General features: G+C 46.5%; 1 protein-coding gene across 1 annotated transcript in view; it reads right to left on the reverse strand.

The window, feature by feature from the left end:
* The window catches only part of LOC137532688 (NACHT, LRR and PYD domains-containing protein 6-like), a 138507-nt gene that overhangs the window by 18002 nt on the left and 101205 nt on the right, over positions 1–19300 (reverse strand). Inside the window, exon 8 of the mRNA XM_068253504.1 lies at positions 15105–15275. Within this exon, the coding sequence (XP_068109605.1) occupies positions 15105–15275 (171 nt within the window). The remainder of the gene's footprint in view (positions 1–15104; positions 15276–19300) is intronic.

Consider the following 19300-nt stretch of genomic DNA (forward strand, 5'->3'; position numbering starts at 1 on the left):
CTAGTCCTGATGTTAATTGACAGCCATTTTTTTGGGGGGAGGGGGATTTTAAGTCCCCACATCATCAATTAGTGTTTCCCTTTAAAAAATAATGATGCTACATGCCTCATTTACGCTAAAAAATGTTTTTAAAGCAATTTAAAGGCCACTTTCTTTTTTTTTCTTCCAGATATCCGAATCCGCCCGGATACTGAGGTTGGATATCTGATTCAGATTCGGATCAGAAAATTTTGAACTCGGATATCCGACCCGAATCGGATATCTGGGTATCTGGATCCGATTCAGAATCGGATCCGGATTTTGAAAAGGGGTATCCGAGCAGCACTAATTGTAATGCTGTCTCTGCAGGGAGAACAGGAATGTAACAACACATGTAACAACACAGGCAGCTACTCTTCTGATGTTACCGCCAGTTTACTTCGGTAAATCCCAGCACTTCTATCGCAGCTGTGAAAATGTTTATGAATTAGCACACAAAAGTCCAAAATACCAAATGCGGTATTTTCCCGACCAGATTTTTTCACCGCACAGTCTTTTATGAATTGACGCCATTGTAGCATGTGAGCTGAACGATGCTGATATACAGGGGCGTTCCTAGCGCTGTTGGTTCGTGGCCCGTACCACGAACCTGGCGTAGGGTGCCCCTGATCTGTGTTATGGGGGTGCCCAACACAGGTGCCCCGAATGTATGGGCACAGCCGCACTGCCCGCACAAGTTAAGAGTCAACGCGGCAGCCGTTCGCTTGATACGGCGGCCGCTCACATTTCCGGCTCCCGACCCGACATCAATTTGACAGGCAGCATACGCTGCCTTGAACCGCCCCCCTGCCGCCCCGTGCTCCAATCAGAAGCGGAGGAGCACCTGGCAGGGGGCGTGGCGTTCCATCGAAAGGCAGGGGGCTGGAGCCATGGAGCGTGATTAGCTCCGCCCCCTGCACGGAGTCTGACCCTGGCAAGGCAGCGCACATGGCGTCATATTGGCGGCGCCGGCTTCCGCACCTGCCGCCAAAGGAAAGCATCCGCTTGCCGCTCTATCTGGTCGGGTCGCCCGCTGATCCTGAGGTCTGACGCGGCCAGCAAGGTAGGTGGGGTGGGGATCGCGCCTGGCACTCGCTACCTAAACGGGGGTCCCTGCTTTCACTCGCTACCTAACGGGGGTCCCTGTCACTCACTCGCTACCTAAACGGGGGTCCCTGCTGTCACTCACTACCTAACTGGGGGTCCCTGCTGTCACTCACTGCCTAACTGGGGGTCCCTGCTGTCACTCACTGCCTAACTGGGGGGTCCCTGCTGTCACTCACTGCCTAACTGGGGGGTCCCTGCTGTCACTCACTGCCTAACTGGGGGGTCCCTGCTGTCACTCACTGCCTAACTGGGGAGTCCCTGCTGTCACTCACTGCCTAACTGGGGGGTCCCTGCTGTCACTCACTGCCTAACTGGGGGGTCCCTGCTGTCACTCACTGCCTAACTGGGAGGTCCCTGCTGTCACTCACTGCCTAACTGGGGGGGTCCCTGCTGTCACTCACTGCCTAACTGGGGGGTCCCTGCTGTCACTCACTGCCTAACTGGTGGGCCCCTGCTGTCACTCACTGCCTAACTGGGGGGCCCCTGCAGTCACTCACTTAACTGGGGGGCACCTGCCGTCACTCACTTAACTGGGGGGCACCTGTCGTCACTCACTTAACTGGGGGCACCTGTCGCTACCTTAACTATCCAGGCCAGCCAGCCCAGCATCACCACCAGCCAACCAGCCCAGAATCGCTGTCAAAAAGGCCACAGCATCACCACCAGTCAGGCCAGCATTTACTTCAACCAGCCAAGCACAGCGCAGCATCACTGCCAGCCAACACAGCCACAACATCGGCCACAGCATCACCACCAGCCAGGCCACAGCATCACTGCCAGGCCTTTAAGCTCACACATCATCCCCAATCCAGCCAAAAACAGTATTGCCAGGCACAGCAGCCAGTAGAGGAGAATTCATAAGCCAGGTGAGAGTTGTCTACCATATTAAGGGGGCATTCTGCCTATTTATGTGAAATGCTGTCTATTTATGTGCCTCATGATTGCTGAATTTGTCTTGTTGGGGGCCTCATGATTTGTTCGGGGCCTCAAGATTGCTGAATTTGTCTTGTTGGGTGCCTCATGATTTGTTGGGGGCCTCATGATTGCTGAATTTGTCTTGTTGGGGGCCTCACGCTTGCTGACTTTGTCATGTTGGGGCCTCATGATTGCTGAATTTGTCTTGTTGGGGTCTCATGATTGCTGAATTTGTCTTGATAGGGGCCTCATGATTGCTTAATTTGTCTTGTTTGGGGTCACATGATTGCTAACTGCGAGACTATGGGAAAAGCTGAATCATCATCATATGAGACAATAGCATTAAACCTACTTTTTTTTGCTTTTTAAAACAGAAAATAAAACTGGGAGGTTCTAAAAAAATGAATATATTTTTTTTTCAGCAGTAGGATGGATGAAATTGTTTATCTTCAGTTTTTCAACTTGGGTTTTCCATAATGTTCATGTATGTGTTAAAACGTTTGTATAGTATTTAGTTTAAATTGCTGTTGCCACTTTGCGATAGATAAGTGACTTGTGGGTTGCAGTTTGGGGCTCCAAAAAGTTCGCCACCGCTGTCCTAATCTAATGTACGATTGGCCCCACCCATGACCACACCCACCTACTGCATGACCACGCCATTTTTTTGCCCGCATGTACCCCCCCCCCCCACCTAGTGCCCCCAGGTGCCACCAATCTCCAAGGACCCTAGGGACGCCCCTGCTGATATATACAGCTCTGAGCAGCTCATAGTGCACAACTGCCTGTCAGGAGACTCGCACATCCCCTGCTCTTATCAGCTCTGCTGCCAGGAGATCGTAAGTCCTGATAAAAACAGTGACTGACCTCACTGACTCACTGACTCACCTGTTGTGGGGAAGAGAAGCAATTTATAGCTGCATACATGCTGACAGTGGGGGGAAGGGTGAGGTGAGATAAACAAGAGCACACAAAAGGGGCCCATACACTGATCAATTTCAGCCATCGATCAATTCTATGGAATCGATCAAATGGAAATAAATTCTATGAAATCTATCGATTGATCGATTTGTGGCCAATTTCAATCGATTTGATCTACCTGACAGAATAAAAAATCTAGGTCAATCTGCAGCTGGCAGCAGATCGATGGCCCATAGAGTTGCACTGGATCTAATGGTCCAATAATGCATTTAGATCGATTTCCAATAGATTTCATTCTGAAGTCTATTGGAAATCAGTTCCTAGTGTGTGCACACATCAGATTGATTCCTGTCAGATTCGACTTGACAGGCATCTGACAGAAATCTATCTGATGGTCGAATCTGCTGCAAATGTATGGCCACATAAAGTTTGAGCATTTATCTAGGACTTTGCTCTGGGTGCCCATACATCTAGCAATGATGGGCAGATCAACCAAGAGACAGATCTTTCTGTGATCAAATCTGATCAGAAAGAGGTCTGTCAGCTGCCCAAACACCACAGGCTGATTCCCGATTAATTTCATGCTGAAACTGATCAGGAAATGGTCTTGTGATGCCACATCCCCTAATGTAAAGTGTGTCCCCAGGTGCCCGGTGCAGTAGAGGTTACCTGTCAGTGTCCGTTTCCACTCTGCCTCACATACATACGCCCTACATGGTTGCCGGCATATACAGTACGCGGGTGTGTATGTGACATCACCCACGCACACGCTGGTAACCACCCGGGGCATGTGTATGTGAGGCAGTGCGGAGACGGAACCATTGGCGGACACAGACAGGTAACATATACTGCACGTTATGATTATTTTATGGTGAAACATTGCATATTCTGCAAGCGTCCAGGAGCTCCAAACAATGCTCAAAAACCAAACGATCAGTGTGCCCAGGTCCTCACCCCGGTACCTAGGGGGTCACAGCAACTTGTAATCCACGAAGGACCGGCACCACACAAGGTAAGTATAGCTCTTTAAGATTAGATTAGAAATGGCACGGTGGGACAGGCAGTGGCTGAACATTTTAAATCCTGCGGACATAATGTTTCCCAACTTAGAGTGATGGCCATAGATGGGGTTCCCCCCAATTGGAGGGGAGGGGACAGAACCAAAGAACTTCTACGTAGGGAGGCAAGCTGGATTAGGCGTATGGATGCTATGGGTAGGGCAGGGCTCAATCGCGAGCTAGATTTGGGATTCTGTATTTAGGATGGTGGTGACTTGATGGTGCATTTCTGTATATGTTTAATTGTGTAGTATACTATTGGCACTTTGTGGTTTTAATTGATTTTGTTTTATTTTACAGACCAATAAAGTACGCATTTGGAGAGCAAGCGGAGTTCCCCTTTAACCACGCAGCAGTATGGTGAGTGCTGCTGTCTGTGTCTGTATATGTTGACTATGTTGCTATGACAATATCCTGGCCGCTTCAGCACCACCTACTGTGATGATGCGTGGGCTGTTTCCGCGCTGGGTGACGGCTGGGGCGCATAGGATTGGCTGTTTGGTTATCAGCTGACCAAGTCATGTAATTTTCTCACATGACTTTGAGGCCAGAACGCTTGCTTCCGTGTATAGGAGGTGGCGGTTATGCGGCTATGACGCGCTAGTTTGCCCTCGCACTGGCTGCTGACAGCGCGGTCTCCTCTTGCATACCTGATTGGTGAGTTTTTCTTTTTGAAATGTGCAGTTTCTGTTGGTCCTCTTGTGGACGTTACAGTCTCCCATTAGGTCCTCCATTGCTTGCCTCCTATGATTGGTCAGGGGCTTCACCTGAGGGGTGGATCTCTCTTATAAATGTGTGTGTTTGATATGTGATGCTGTATATGACCATTTTACAACTTGAGAAAGGCCAGAGGAGGCCGAAACAACTGTTTGTTGTTGTTGTCATGCCTGCATTAATAAAATCTTAAAGAGCTATACTTACCTTGTGTGGTGCCGGTCCTTCGTGGATTACAAAATGGTGAAACATTGCCACATTACAATCATTTTATGGTGAAACATTGCCGCATTACGATTATTTTATGGTGAAACATTGCTACATTAAGATTATTTTCATGGGGAGGGGGGGACCGGGTTTCTCACCCGGAGTGACAAAATGGCTAGAGGCGCGCTAGCCCAACACCTTAATTTCTAGTTATCTGGCATGCAGTCACTGCTATATATCCCCTTTTGTTATTTATATCTACATCAAACACAATAGGGGAATGATAGCTGTGTGAGTTGTGCCCTGAGGCTGGAGCCTCTCTTGCCTCTGCCTTGGCTCAGCCCTGGCATTGCTTTTTAGTAGGGGGACTTTTCAGTTTCCTTTAGTCCCCTATAGCAGGGCTTTTCAACTTTTTCACTAATTGTACCACTTTTATCGCCTGAAATTTTTCAAGTACCACCAGTGTGCCTGCACAGTAGATTGGATGTGATCGGGCTTGGCTGCTTCTGCTGGAGCCTGAACGGAGAGCAGCTGCTGCGCATGCGCACACACCGACAGGGGAAACTTTGGGGCTCCCAGTGCTGGATCCCCTCTACTGAGGAGGAAGGGGGAGGAAGGTGGAAACCTCTTTAGGATACAAAGGCCTCCCCTACCCTGAGGTAAGTAACCACCGGGGCACTTTTTTCTTACAGGTACACTTTAAGAAAAAAGGGCATATGAGATAATAGTAGGAGGCATTGGTGGGGGAAAAGACTACAATAAGATTGCTAGCCTACAGATTGTCAGTATTGGCAAAATGGAGGTAAATTGCCAATATAGGTAGCCTTACAAATTCTCCCCCCTCGCCCACTTAATTATAGGTAGCCTGGCCATCACCACCAGAGAGCTGAGAGCTAGGCAGTGAGTCACACCTCAGATCATCGGTAAGCAAGCCGCAGTGTAGAGACAGCCAGGTAAGCAGTGCATGGTGACGGCGTGTATACTTCAAATACAGGAAGTGAGCAGTGATGTCACTTTCTGTATCTGCGCCATCACTGTGCACCGATCGCCTGGCTGTCTCTTCCCCACTGATCTGAAGTATGCCACAGAGCAGCACAGCAAGGAGCGAGGGAGGGGGAGCCAAACTTTGTGGAGGCAGGACAGGAACAGGACAAGTGGTTTACGGGCAATAAAGTGGCATGCAAATCTGGTGTGTACCACCTGGCCAACAGCAAAGTACCACCGGTGGTACCCGTCCCACAGGTGCAAAGCCCTGGTCTAGAGAGATTAGCCTGTCTAATTAGGCCTTGTCAACAAGTAAACAGCAAGTGTAAATTAGGGCTGTCAGGTGTGCCACTCTGTGCCATAGTTTGGGCTAATATTTAAGCACAGGAGGTTAACCCTTTTGTTCTCTTAGTACACCAGAAAGTAAACACTGCAGGGTTTTTGTAAGGTTTCAGTTGTAACAAAGAAATGTTTTTCTTTAAAGTTATTATGCTGTTGCTTATCTCCTTAGAGCAGAGTGGAAGCTGGGAGTTTAAGTCTGCTTTAAAATCTGACAGGACCAACAGGTTTTGGACTAGTCCATCTCCTCACGATGGAGTCTCAGTGTTTCCTTTGTGTTCAAAAGCATTTGCTAAATGGCCATTGTTAAATCTAACTGCCAAAATAGTGTGCAAGCGAGTAGGGAGGCTGGCTGGTATCTTACTATTTTGGCAGTTAGGGTTCGCAACTGCCATTCAGGAAATTCTTTTAAAAACAAAGAAAGCCCTGAGACTCCCCAATGACGAGGTAGACTAGTCTAAAACATGTTGGTTCTGAAAGATTTTAATTGCTTACTTTTTCACTATAGTGGTCCTTTAAAAATGGTAGTTTGATAACAGCCATGAAGGTCAGGATGCACTGCTGCATTGCTGAGCTTATTTCAGTAGTGTGTCTCAGACTCTCATGTGCTGTGCTGCAGTGTGTTCTGACAGTGAACTGCTGCATGCATCTCTGTGCCAACACACTGCTATCCCATTTTAATTAATTCTGCAACGCAGAGCAACAAACGTGCCATACATTTTTGTAAAGAGAAGTAAGTGGTTGGCACTCCAAAAAATTGGTACAGAAAGATCTGTAAATTCACGCTGCAATTAATATAACCCAGCATTTCAAAGCAACAAAGTACCTCTTTATCAACAAAAAAAACAGTGCAAGTTCATCTGAAAAACAACTCAGAAACAATAAATCACCACAATGCATATTAAATAAATACATTTGAAGTAAACCAAGAAAAAGAGAGTCACCATTGTGGAGGAACATGAGTACCAAACACTGTAGAGAATGTGTGGACAAATTTCAAAGGTGGCTAAAAGTGCTAGCCAGGAAAGAGAACCACTATGAAAGTTGAAGTCAATAAATGGGTCATTAGACTGGGAGCAAGATAAGAAGATAAAAAGACAACATAGGCTTTTTCTTCCACTCCTTCACAGTTATGCATATTTGACACCTATGACTGTTTCATCCGGTTATGGACTTTGTAAAGATTGCCAGTTTTAAATTGTGCAAATCGTGATGCAAATCTAGCCCCAAAACATAAAATGTGGTAGCAAATCAACATTCAACATTGAGGACCTCAAGGCTTGTGTTTGCAAAATAAATAAAATAGGAAAGGAAGAAGGAAACAGTTGGAAAAGGATAGTTGAAAAATGGAAGTTGAAAAATGACAGTTAAAAACAACAGTTGAAATTTGGCAGTTGGAAAACGACAGTTGAAAAATGGAAGTTGAAAAAAACTGTTGAAATTTGGCAGTTGGAAAATTACAGTTTTAAAATGGCAGTTGAAAAATGACAGTTGGAGAATAAGTGTTAAAAACAGTTGAAATTTGGCAGTTGAAAAATTACAGCTGGAAATGGCAGTTGGAAAATGACAGTTTAAAAGCAGTTAAAATTTGACAGTTAGAAAATGGCAGTTGGAAAATGACAGTTGAAAAACAGTTTAAATTTGACAGTTGGAAAATGACAGTTGAAAATGGCAGTTGGAAAATGACAGTTAAAAACAGCAGTTGGAAATTGGCAGTTGAAAAATGGCAGTTGAAATTTGACAGTTGGAAAATGACAGTTGAAAAATGGCAGTTGGAAAATGACAGTTTAAAACAGCAGTTGGAAATTGGCAGTTGACATTTGACAGTTAAAAATGGCAGTTGGACAATGGCAGTTGAAAAATGACAAATGGAAAATGGCAGTTGGAAAATGACAGTTGAAAAATGGCAGTTGGAAAATGGCAGTTAAAAAATGACATTTGGCAGTTGGAGGATGACAGTTAAAAACAGCAGTTGAAATTTGGCAGTTGACAAATGACAGTTGGAAAATGGCAGTTGGAAGTTGGAAAATGGCAGTTGGAAAATGTCAGTTGGAAGTTGGAAAATGACAGTTGGAAAATGGCAGTTGGAAAATGACAGTTGACAGGCCATTTTCCAATTGCCATTTTCCAACTGTAATTTTCCAACTTCCATATTTCAACTGTCATTTTCCAACTGCCATTTTCAACTATAATTTTTGAACTGTCAAATTTCAACTGTAATTTTTCAACTGCCAAATTTCAACTGTTTTTCAACTGCCATTTTCTGTCTTTTTTAAACTTTCATTTTCCAACTGTCAAATTTCAACTGTTTATAGGACCACTACTGTGAAAAAGCGAGCTGTTAAAGGAGAATTGAAGTGAGAGAGATATGGAGGCTGCCATATTTATTTCCTTTTAAGCAATGCCAGTTACCTGGCTATCATGCTGATCCTCTGCCTCTAATTCTTTTAGCCACAGCCCCTGAACAAGCCCATGCAGATCCGGTGTTTCTGACATTGTTGTTATAGTTTAAAAGGAAATAAATATGGCAGCCACCGTATTCTTCTCACATCAGTTGCCCTTTAAAGAAGACCTAAACTCAAGCGCTGCAGTCAAGGACAACAAATATAGTTTCTGAGAACGTGTGTGGTGTGTGTGTTTAGAGCAGGGCTTTTCAACCTGTTCACTAATTCTACCACTTTTATCACCTAAAAAGCACAACCAGTGTGCCTGCACAGTAGATTGGACGTGATTGGGCTTGGCTGCTGGAGCCTGAATGGAGAGCAGCATAGCGCATGCGCACACACACTAACAAGGAGAGCTTTGGGGCTCCCAGTGCTGGATCCCCTCTACTGAGGAGGAAGGGGGAAACCTCTTTAGGATACAAAGGCCTCCCCCTCCCTGAGATAATTACCCCCCGGGGCACTTTTTTCTTACAGGTACACTTTTAAGAAAAGAGGGCATATGGGAGGGGAAAAGTAGGAGGCATTGGTGGGGAAAAAGACTACAATTAGATTGCTAGCCTACAGATTGTCAGTATTGTCAATCTGCAGGTAGATTACCAATATAGGTAGCCTTGCAAGTTCCTTCCCCCCACCCCCGCTAAATTATAGGTAGCCTAGTCCAACCACCAGAGAGCCAAGAGCTGGGCACTGACTCACCACAAAGCTCGGCTCCCCGCTTGCTCACTCCTTGCTGTGCTGCCCTGCGAGATATATATATATATATATATATATACACCTCAGATCATCGGTAAGCAAGCCGCAGTGTAGAGACAGCCAGGCAAGCAGTGCATGGTGACGGCGTGTATACTTCAAATACAGGAAGTGAGCAGTGATGTCACTTTCTGTATCTGCGCCATCACTGTGCACCGTTGGCCTGGCTGTCTCTTCCCCACTGATCTGAAGTATGCCGCAGAGCAGCACAATGAGGAGCGAGGGAGGGGGAGCCAAACTTTGTGGAGGCAGGACAGGCCAGGACAAGTGGCATGAGGGCAAAAAAGTGGCAGGCAAACCTGGTGTGTACCACCTAGCCAACAGCAAAGTACCACCGGTGGTACGCGTACCACAGGTTGAAAAGTCTTGCCCTATACTATACTTACCTAGTGGTTCTGGGTCACCCTGAGCTGCTTGGGTATTCTGTTTTAAAGGAAATCTGACATTAAAAAGAGATACATTTATAGAAACCAAAATTGGACTTTCTTGGAATTCCACTTTCTAAGTTTGTTTTAGGGTAAAAATCTAGGTCTGCAGATTCAACACTGGCATCATGTTGCATGACACCTCAGGCCCACTTTAATCAACAGCTGCATATAATAGTTGCATGAAAAACATCCAGGCGCGCAGTGACGTAGCTAAGGAGCTATGGGCCCCGGCAGGGCCGGATTACCAACCAGGCAACAAAAGCAGTCGCTTGGGGCCCTCATTCAGAGTCAAAGGGGCCCCATCAGCACATAAACCAGCCCTCGCCATCCTGTCAGCGGTGGCTGGATGGTATAATGGTTAAAGGGACTGAGCAGTGCAGTAACTATGGAAAGATGCATATCATTTTAAAGCTCTGGTTCTCCTCTTTCCAATGATATATAAACCGCCACCCTATGCCTTTTAGTTTTTGCTATTTTCGTGATTGAAATCGTGGCCGCGGCAATTTCGATCGCGAAAATTGCGAAAACTAGGGTGGCAGTTCATCTATCATTGGAAAGAGGAGAAAGAGAGCTTCAAAATGATATGCATCTTTCCATAGTTGCATTGTATTACACAGGACGACTTTTCTCCAAAGTAGACAGCTCGATTCAGCACAATGCAATGAAATATAAGGAACCCAGGGGGATATAATTATAAACATCATGCTGGTAGGTGTGAGGATATAATTAATCAGTTGTGGGTATGCTTAAAGGCATACCCACAGGCACTGCTCGGAGTCACAGACACAGGAGACCAGGGTTCGAATCTCATCTCTGCCTGTTCAGTAAGCCAGCACCTATTCAGTAGGAGACCTTAGGCAAGTCTTCCTAACACTACTACTGCCTATAGGGCGCGTACTAGTGGCTGTAGCTCTGGCGCTTTGAGTCCGCCAGGAGAAAAGCGCAATATAAATGGTATTTGTCTTGTCTTGTCAAATGATGCCATGCACTGCTCATTGTCTTCAGAGCCAGGCTCTCCTCCTAGGTCCCACTCCTGGTACTGTGCGCTCTGCCGCTACCCACTCCTCCCTCCCTTCCCACAGAGTACCACAGCTGCAACAAGAATGATAGCAGCAGATGGCAAACGCTCACTCACCTATCTATGATCCAAGCGATAGAGATCCCATCATCTGAAACCCATCTGTCTCTTCTACAGTGCAGCCGCTCGCTCTGAACTTCCTGATTCTCAGATCAGACAGGAAGTAGGAAGTAATAATAGTAGTAGTAACAGAGCGGCAGCACTCTAGAGGAGACAGGTGGGCTCCGGATGACGGGACCTCTATTGCATGGATCGCAATAGGTGAATGTGAGTCATCTGGTGCTGTCATTCTCCCCCGCTGCGGCTGCCTTCTCTGCTGGACTATCGTATTCACTGGGATGGAGGCTGCATGGTGGCTGACTAGTTTGGGAGGAAATCGGTTGTTCGGTGGTGGGGGTGGTTATGTAATTCTGTCTGGGGAACGGCTTCCGGTTTGGCGGTGTACAGAGCTTTCTGCTATTGCCAGGCTGGAGATGCAGGGGGAAAGTGCTGCTGCTGTGATATCTGGCGCCCTCTTCACAGGGGTGCCCCAGCCCCTGAGTGCAAATGTCCCAGCCATTCATCTCTCACTCTGCATTTTGCCGCTGCTATTCCCTGCATTGTGCACCCACAGAAGAAAACGGGCTGTTGCCCATAGCAACTAGTAGCTCGTCTGCCCCGGTGTGTGCGGCATGTTGCTGTGCAGCTGCATCTTCTGATTCTATTACAACATGATGAGGGGGCCCAAATCAGTTACTTTGCTTAGGGCCCCATTTAGCCTTAATCCGGCTCTGGGCCCCGGTACAAATTTCACATGGGGCCCCCAAACACTCTATGGGCTTGATTCGTCTAAACGAGCTTTTGCGCGTAAATCTTTACGCGCGCACTGCCCATTAAAGCCTATGGGTCTTAGCGTGCGCATAGGACTTTTTTAGAAAGTTTTGCGCGCGGTACTTAGCGCGCGATCTGATTCAGAAATTCGGTGCTAACCTACTTAGCACCCTGGTTAGCACGTCTAAAGACTTTAGACGTGCTAAGTAGGTTAGCACCGGTTTGTGAATCAAGCCCTATATGTAACAATTGATATGGCGCACCAAAACCTGCCAATGACAACACAGTGTCAGAGGTGCAAGAAGGGGATAGGGAACAATTTGTTAATGATTACTACTATTCAAAGCATCCTTAGAAGTGAACGAAAGTCGAACAAAAAATTTCAATCATGAAAATTGAATGATTATCCAGTTTTTTCGAGAAAAATCTGATTGGACATGCTGGAAACATTTTGCTGATTGTGTGTTGTAGTTGTATCATGTATGTTCAATTGTATGAAAAGATTTTTTAGATCCGGATTGTAAGAAAGTGTTTCAAAGGAATTTATTCTTTATTTGTACTGTGATCATAAGGGAGACGTAGTCTGACTATCATTCTGATGTTCTGACTATCTCAATCATGCAATAAATATGCACCTTCTATAATAAAGTGACCTGGCATGCATACTTGAACCAGATCTGTTTTTTTGTTTAGAAAACTTTAAAGAAAGAAGATCATCATGAAAAGACAGACAGGAACCATTTTTTTTTTTTAAAGGAAATCAGTTATGCCCATATTCCACTCCCTTTAGATTTCCTTTAAAGAGGACCTGAACTCAGAACTTCCTCTCTGCTCTAAAAGATACCCAATAGCATAATGACATTTAGTGGCTGGATAGTGTACTGGTTAAGGGCTCTGCCTCTGAAACAGGCGACACCGGGGTTCGAATCTCAGCTCTGCCTGTTCAGTAGACCAGCACCTATTCAGTAGGAGACCTTGGGCAAGACTCCCTAACACTGCTACTCCCTATAGAGCTTGTCCTTCTGGCTGCAGCTCTGGCACTTTGAGTCCACCAGGAGAAAACCGTTCTGTATTTGTTTGCTTGAAAAAAACAAAAACATTACTTTGTTACAGCTGATACAAATCCTGAGTACCCAGGCTTGAGTACCAATAGAGTGACCAGACGTCCCGGATTGCCCGGAACACGTCCTGGATTCGGGGTCCGCTGTCCCAGGCAGCATGAGGTCCCGGGAAACGTCCCGCTTTCAGCAGCGGGACGTCCCGGCCTCGGGACTCTGGTCACTGTATACTCATGAACTGGCAGCGGTGTCTATAGACGCCGTGCCAGTTCATTGCCCGCAGCCCCGCTACAGCCTCGTCTTCCGGTGTCTGTTCCGACAACGGCAAAAAGCAGGGCTACGGCAAGATGGCTGCCGAAGCCCTGTACTGGAGACTATTTGTGTCTCCAGTACAGGGCTTCGGGCGCCATCTTGCCGTAGCCCTGCTCTGCTTATCAGCGCGGGAGACGAGCAGGAGGAAGGTGGTCCCGGGAGCAGCGCGCCAGAGGCCGGAGACTTCTGCCAGGTGAGTAAATGCTTTCTTTTCCAGGTGAAATGTTTGCCCGCATTGCGTTTCTTTTACAGGTGAAATGTTTGCCCGCATTGCGTTTCTTTTCCAGGTGAAATGTTTGCCCGCATTGCGTTCATTTTCTGGTGAAATGTTTGTCCGCATTGCGTTTCTTTTCTGGTGAAATGTTTGCCCGCATTGCGTTTCTTTTCTGGTGAAATGTTTGCTCGTATTGCGTTTCTTTTCTGGTGAAATGTTTGCCCGCATTGCGTTTATTTTCTGGTGAAATGTTTGCCCGCATTGCGTTTATTTTCCGGTGAAATGTTTGCCCGCATTGCGTTTATTTTCCGGTGAAATGTTTGCCCGCATTGCGTTAATTTTCTGGTGAAATGTTTGCCCGCATTGCGTTTATTTTCCGGTGAAATGTTTGCCCGCATTGCGTTTATTTTCCGGTGAAATGTTTGCCCGCATTGCGTTAATTTTCTGGTGAAATGTTTGCCCGCATTGCGTTAATTTTCTGGTGAAATGTTTGCTCGCATTGCATTTATTTTGTACTGACATGTTGCCCGCATTGCGTTTATTTTGTACTGACATGTTTGCCCGCATTGCGTTTATTTTGTACTGACATGCTGCCCGCATTGCGTTTATTTTGTACTGACATGTTTGCCCGCATTGCGTTTATTTTGTACTGACATGTTGCCCGCATTGCGTTTATTTTGTACTGACATGTTGCCCGCATTGCGTTTATTTTGTACTGACATGTTTGCCCGCATTGCGTTTATTTTGTACTGACATGTTGCCCGCATTGCGTTTATTTTGTACTGACATGTTTACCCGCATTGCGTTTATTTTGTACTGACATGTTGCCCGCATTGCATTTATTTTGTACTGACATGTTTGCCCGCATTGGGTTTATTTTGTACTGACATGTTTGCCCTCACTGCGTTTATTTTATACTGACATGTTTGCCCGCATTGCGTTTATTTTGTACTGACATGTTTGCCCGCATTGCGTTTATTTTGAACTGACATGTTTGCCCGCATTGCGTTTATTTTGTACTGACATGTTTGCCCACATTGCGTTTATTTTGTACTGACATGTTGCCCGCATTGCGTTTATTTTGTACTGACATGTTGCCCGCATTGCATTTATTTTATGCTGACATGTTGCCCGCATTGCGTTTATTTTGTGCTGACATGTTGCCCATTGCGTTTATTTTTTGGTGTCTGGGGTAACTGTTACTGATTTATTATTTAATGGTCATAGATGGCTATGTTTGCTGCTTTGTGGTTACGGTATACTATTAGCATCACACAGTCTCTGCACACCCATGATGCAAAGTCTCGTTTGTCCACATCATGGCGTAAACACTGCTTTCTGCTTTCTTATGCCTCGCTGTTACATCATTACGTTAGCTCCGCCCATACAATGTCATGGCCACGCCCATTTCTCGCCACGCCACAGCCCCCCCCCGTTCTTCATCGCTGCACGCTCCTCAGTCCTCCCCACTTTTCGCCGTGTCGCCCCCCCTCCCTGTCCCAGGTTGGACACACAAAAATCTGGTCACTCTAGTACCAAGCACCCACCAACACCTAAGAAAGCCCACCTCGACCTCGTATGTCCACACTACTAACTTGCCAATGCGATGTTTTGCACATTTTACCTTTTACACAATAAATCAGTGTTTTAGCAGTGCCGGTTCTTTTGCACTTTGCTTTCTTTGCCAATTAATTTAATTTGCACAGTGACTACTAATAAACCTCATCTTCTACACACGTGTTCTACTCACCCTAGCTTTACCAGTTTACAGGTGGGACTGGACAGTGCCATTGCCAGTTCCCGGAAGTGTGGGCCCTCCAACTTGTTATAATCCAGAATAAGTTCTCTTAAGGACTGATTATTCTTCATTGCATATCCCAAATGGGAGCAGGTCAAGTCTGTTATGTCAGTCATGCACAAGCTACCAAATAAAACAGAACAACAATACAATTACAAATATTATTTTTATAATTCTTTAAATGAATTTTAGTATTTTATCATATTTCAATTTTATCACTATCAATAGTGGCCAAGTAAATAATATAGAAGTATATAGTGCAGTATATGAACAGTAGTGAAATAGTGAACAGTGATAAGCTGCCGTTTTCAGTGATCTGAAACCTGAAATTAGTTTCTTTAGTTTGGAGAATCTGATTCATGCTATATAATGAATGCTTTGGCTTGGAGTTATGACTGACTCCTTCCATTAGGCTTTATTCACATCCAATTAACAGTCTAATACCAGGGATAAGCAGAGGTACTGATACTGAACTGTTAAAGGGAACCTGAAGTAAGAAGTATATGGATGTTTTCATATTTATTTCCTTTTAATACGATCCCTCTATGATCAGATTCGATCAGAGAGGGATCTATCTGTTGGTCGAATCTGATGGCAAATCGACCAGTGTATGGCCACCTTAAACAATACCAGTTGCCTGGCAGTCCTGCTAATTATTCTGTCGTCAGTAGTGTCAGAATCACACACCAGAAACTAGCATGCAGTTCTGCTTGTCAGATTTTAGTCAGAAACATCTGATCTGCATGTTTGTTCAGAGTCTATGGCTAAAAGTAACTGGTATTGAATAAAATTAAATAAATAGGCCCGCCTCCATATCACTCTAATGTCATGTTCCCTTTAAGGCCAGTGGCAGGATTACAAATCACGACCCTCCCATCCCTGTTGAAACTGTGATGTCCGCCCCCATGTTATCCTCTTCCCACTCGTGCAATTACAGCCACCATGTCAAAGGCCTCAATTCACTAAGCTTATCTCCTGTTTTTAATAACGTTTCTAGAGATATCACCATGGTGATGAGGCATATAGTATTCAGGAAACATTTTACCTCAGGCAAACCTAAAGTTAACTCTTCTGTCTTTAAGTTAACTCTTTAATACTTAAAATAACTCCACAATTCTAACGTTTAAGACAGACTGTAAATTAACCTCCTTAGCGGTAAGCCGCCGGAGGGTGCCGCTCAGGCCCTGCTGGGCCGATTTTCATAATTTTTTTTTGCTGGACACAGCTAGCACTTTGCTAGCTGCGCCAGCACTCTGATCGCCGCCGGCCCCCGCCCGATCGCCGCTATCTGATGCGGCGCGCCCCCCCCCCCCCCAGACCCCGTGCGCTGCCTGGCCAATCAGTGCCAGGCAGCGCCGAGGGGTTGTTCGGGACTCCCAATGACGTCCCGATGTCGCTGACGTCGGTGACGTCATCCCGCCCCATCGCCATGGCGACGGGGGAAGCCCTCCAGGAAATCCCGTTCTTTGAACGGGATTTCCTGATCGCCTATCGCCGGAGGCGATCGGCGGGGCTGGGGGGATGCCGCTGAGCAGCGGCTATCATGTAGCGAGCCCTGGGCTCGCTACATGATTTAAAAAAAAAAAAACTGCTGCGCTGCCCCCTGGCGGAATTTTTCATACCGCCAGGGGGGTTAACGGAGTGTGAAAATAACTACAGAGGAGGTAACTTAAAGAGGCACTTACGTGTAAAAAAAAATGAGTTTTACTCACCTGGGGCTTCCCTCAGCCCCCTGCAACCGATCGGTGCCCTCGCTGTGCCTCTCCGATCCTCCCATCCCCGCCGGCGACCACTTCCGGTTTCGCCCGTCAGGACCCGACAGGCTGGGAACGCGAGTGATTCTTCGCGTTCCCAGCCACAATATCACCCCCTATACTACTATTGTGGCAAGGAAAGCCGCAATAGCAGCATAGAGAGAGATATTGTGGCTGGGTACGCGGAGAATCACTCGCGTTTCCAGCCTGTCGGGTCCTGACAGGCGAAACCGGAAGTGGTCGCCGGCGGGGACGAGAGGATCGGAGAGACACGGCGAGGGTACTGATCGGCTGCAGGGGGCTGAGGGAAGCCCTAGGTGAGTAAAACTATTTTTTTTTTACACTTAAGGTTCACTTTAACTACAGAGGAGGTAACTTAAGGAATGAAGAGATAAGATAACTCTCTCACTGTGTGGTGGTAAGTTTACTCTTGCCTTATTATCTCCAGCATGATCTTAGTGAATTGAGGCCAATGTCTCATAACTAGAGCAGCCAATATGCCACTTTTCTCGTCACCCATAACAAGTGCAGTCACCCTCCTTAATAGTGTGGCTACCATGTCAACTTTACCATCCTCCATAACTAGTGCTGCCACCATACCACCCTGCCCTGCCCCTCCCCGCCAATAATAAATGTAACCAGACTCAACACTAGAGAATGTAACAAAGTCCACCACCAAACATGACAATAGCAGTAAAGACTGCCTCAAGCAATCAAGCACAAAAGGGAAAATCCCTAAAACATAACTTGTAATAATTTAATGTCAATAAAAACATGTATCCCAGGTATCAAATAATAGACTATATTCAATTATGCATCCACAATAGCACAGGGTATCCATCAACTGTCTGTGGGTGATGGAAAACAGCTCTAGCCTGTGCCATATTGGGCTGCAACCAAACCATCCAAGGAGATCTTCATATGCCTGCAGTAAGTGAACCACACACCTATAAAGTTCCATACATGCTTAACCTTAAAGGACTTTGTCAGGACTTTGTCGGGGGATAGCTTCTTCAAGCTTAAAGTGAACCTCCAGACTAAAAATCTACTCTGCAGCACTGAAAAGGCTTGGCGTTTCTGTAACAGTTTCACAGCATCAGAACTTTGATTGTATTACCTAAGCCTCAATTTTAGCCACACAGAAGAAAACTGCCCAGGCATCTTTCCCCTGATGCTGCACAAAGCATGATGGGATGTCTGATGTTGTTGTTCTTCTTCTGCTGTTTTGACTCAAATTGTTTGTTTTTTTTATTTTGAATTTGAGATTTGAAACCTAGCGCGCACAGCTGGGAGGGGTGATCAGGACACAGGATAGTTGGAACTGTGTCTCATGCTCCCTGTCACTTCCTTTCAACCAAAAAGATGGCTGCGCTCCCATGAAAAAGATGGCTGGCCCCATGAAATCACAAACATTTGCCTGTTCTTTAAAAACAGGGTGGGTAAGGCCCGGTTCACACTTGCGGTTTAGTAAAAACCGCACCGGATGTCCGGACCGCACCGTATCCGGACCGGACCTGATCCGTACGGTTCCTATCCGGATCCGGTCCGTTTGCATCCGGTTTCCGTGCGGTGTGAACACGGTTGCGGTCCGGATCCGGTTTCTTAAGGAGATAACATCCTTTTAATTACCTGGGGTCTGGGAGGTCAGCAGAAGGGTCTGGGGTCATTGTTGGAGACAGGTGGACGTGTGGAGACCATCCGTGGATACAGAGACTGCAGTTGGGACCATGGATCCAGGCATTTACTCGTAAACCTGGGAATTCTCTCTGTTGTTACTCGTAAACCTGGGAATTCTCTCTGTTGTTCGCCTCCTTCAGCAGACATGTTGCTGGCAAAAAGAGCTCCAGCATGAAATCGCTGCTGCCCCACTCTTCGCTGGGCCCATGTGGTCCCCATCCAAAATGCATAGGAAGTGGGGTAGAACGTCCGGTTTTTGTAGCCAGTGTGTTGTGCGCTCTCCGGCTCTCATTGCTTTGTATTGGCCGGATGGTGCAGTCCGGCTCCGCTCCGGATACGGCTGCCGGAGGAGCCGGACCAAAAAATAGCGCATGTTGGAACGGACGCCGGAGTCCGGATCCGGCCCGGATCCGGTCCGGCTCCGGTCCGGCAGAACGGACGCATGTGAACGGACGCATAGGCTTTCATTGCCATGCCGTGCGTCCGTTCCGTCCGTTCTGAAAGCGGTCCGGCTCCGGCACGGCGATTCCGGACGGCCACCGCTAATGTGAACCGGGCCTAAGAGATTATATTACCTATCTATTTTAATTACCATAACATAATGTAACTTAACGACCCTGGCGTTCTATTAAGATCGCCAGGGCGGCTGCGGGAGGGTTTTTTTTTAATAAAAAAAAACTATTTCATGCAGCCAACTGAAAGTTGGCTGCATGAAAG

This window comes from Hyperolius riggenbachi, chromosome 9 (genome assembly GCF_040937935.1).
Source record: "Hyperolius riggenbachi isolate aHypRig1 chromosome 9, aHypRig1.pri, whole genome shotgun sequence".
Classification (NCBI taxonomy): Eukaryota; Metazoa; Chordata; class Amphibia; order Anura; family Hyperoliidae; genus Hyperolius; species Hyperolius riggenbachi.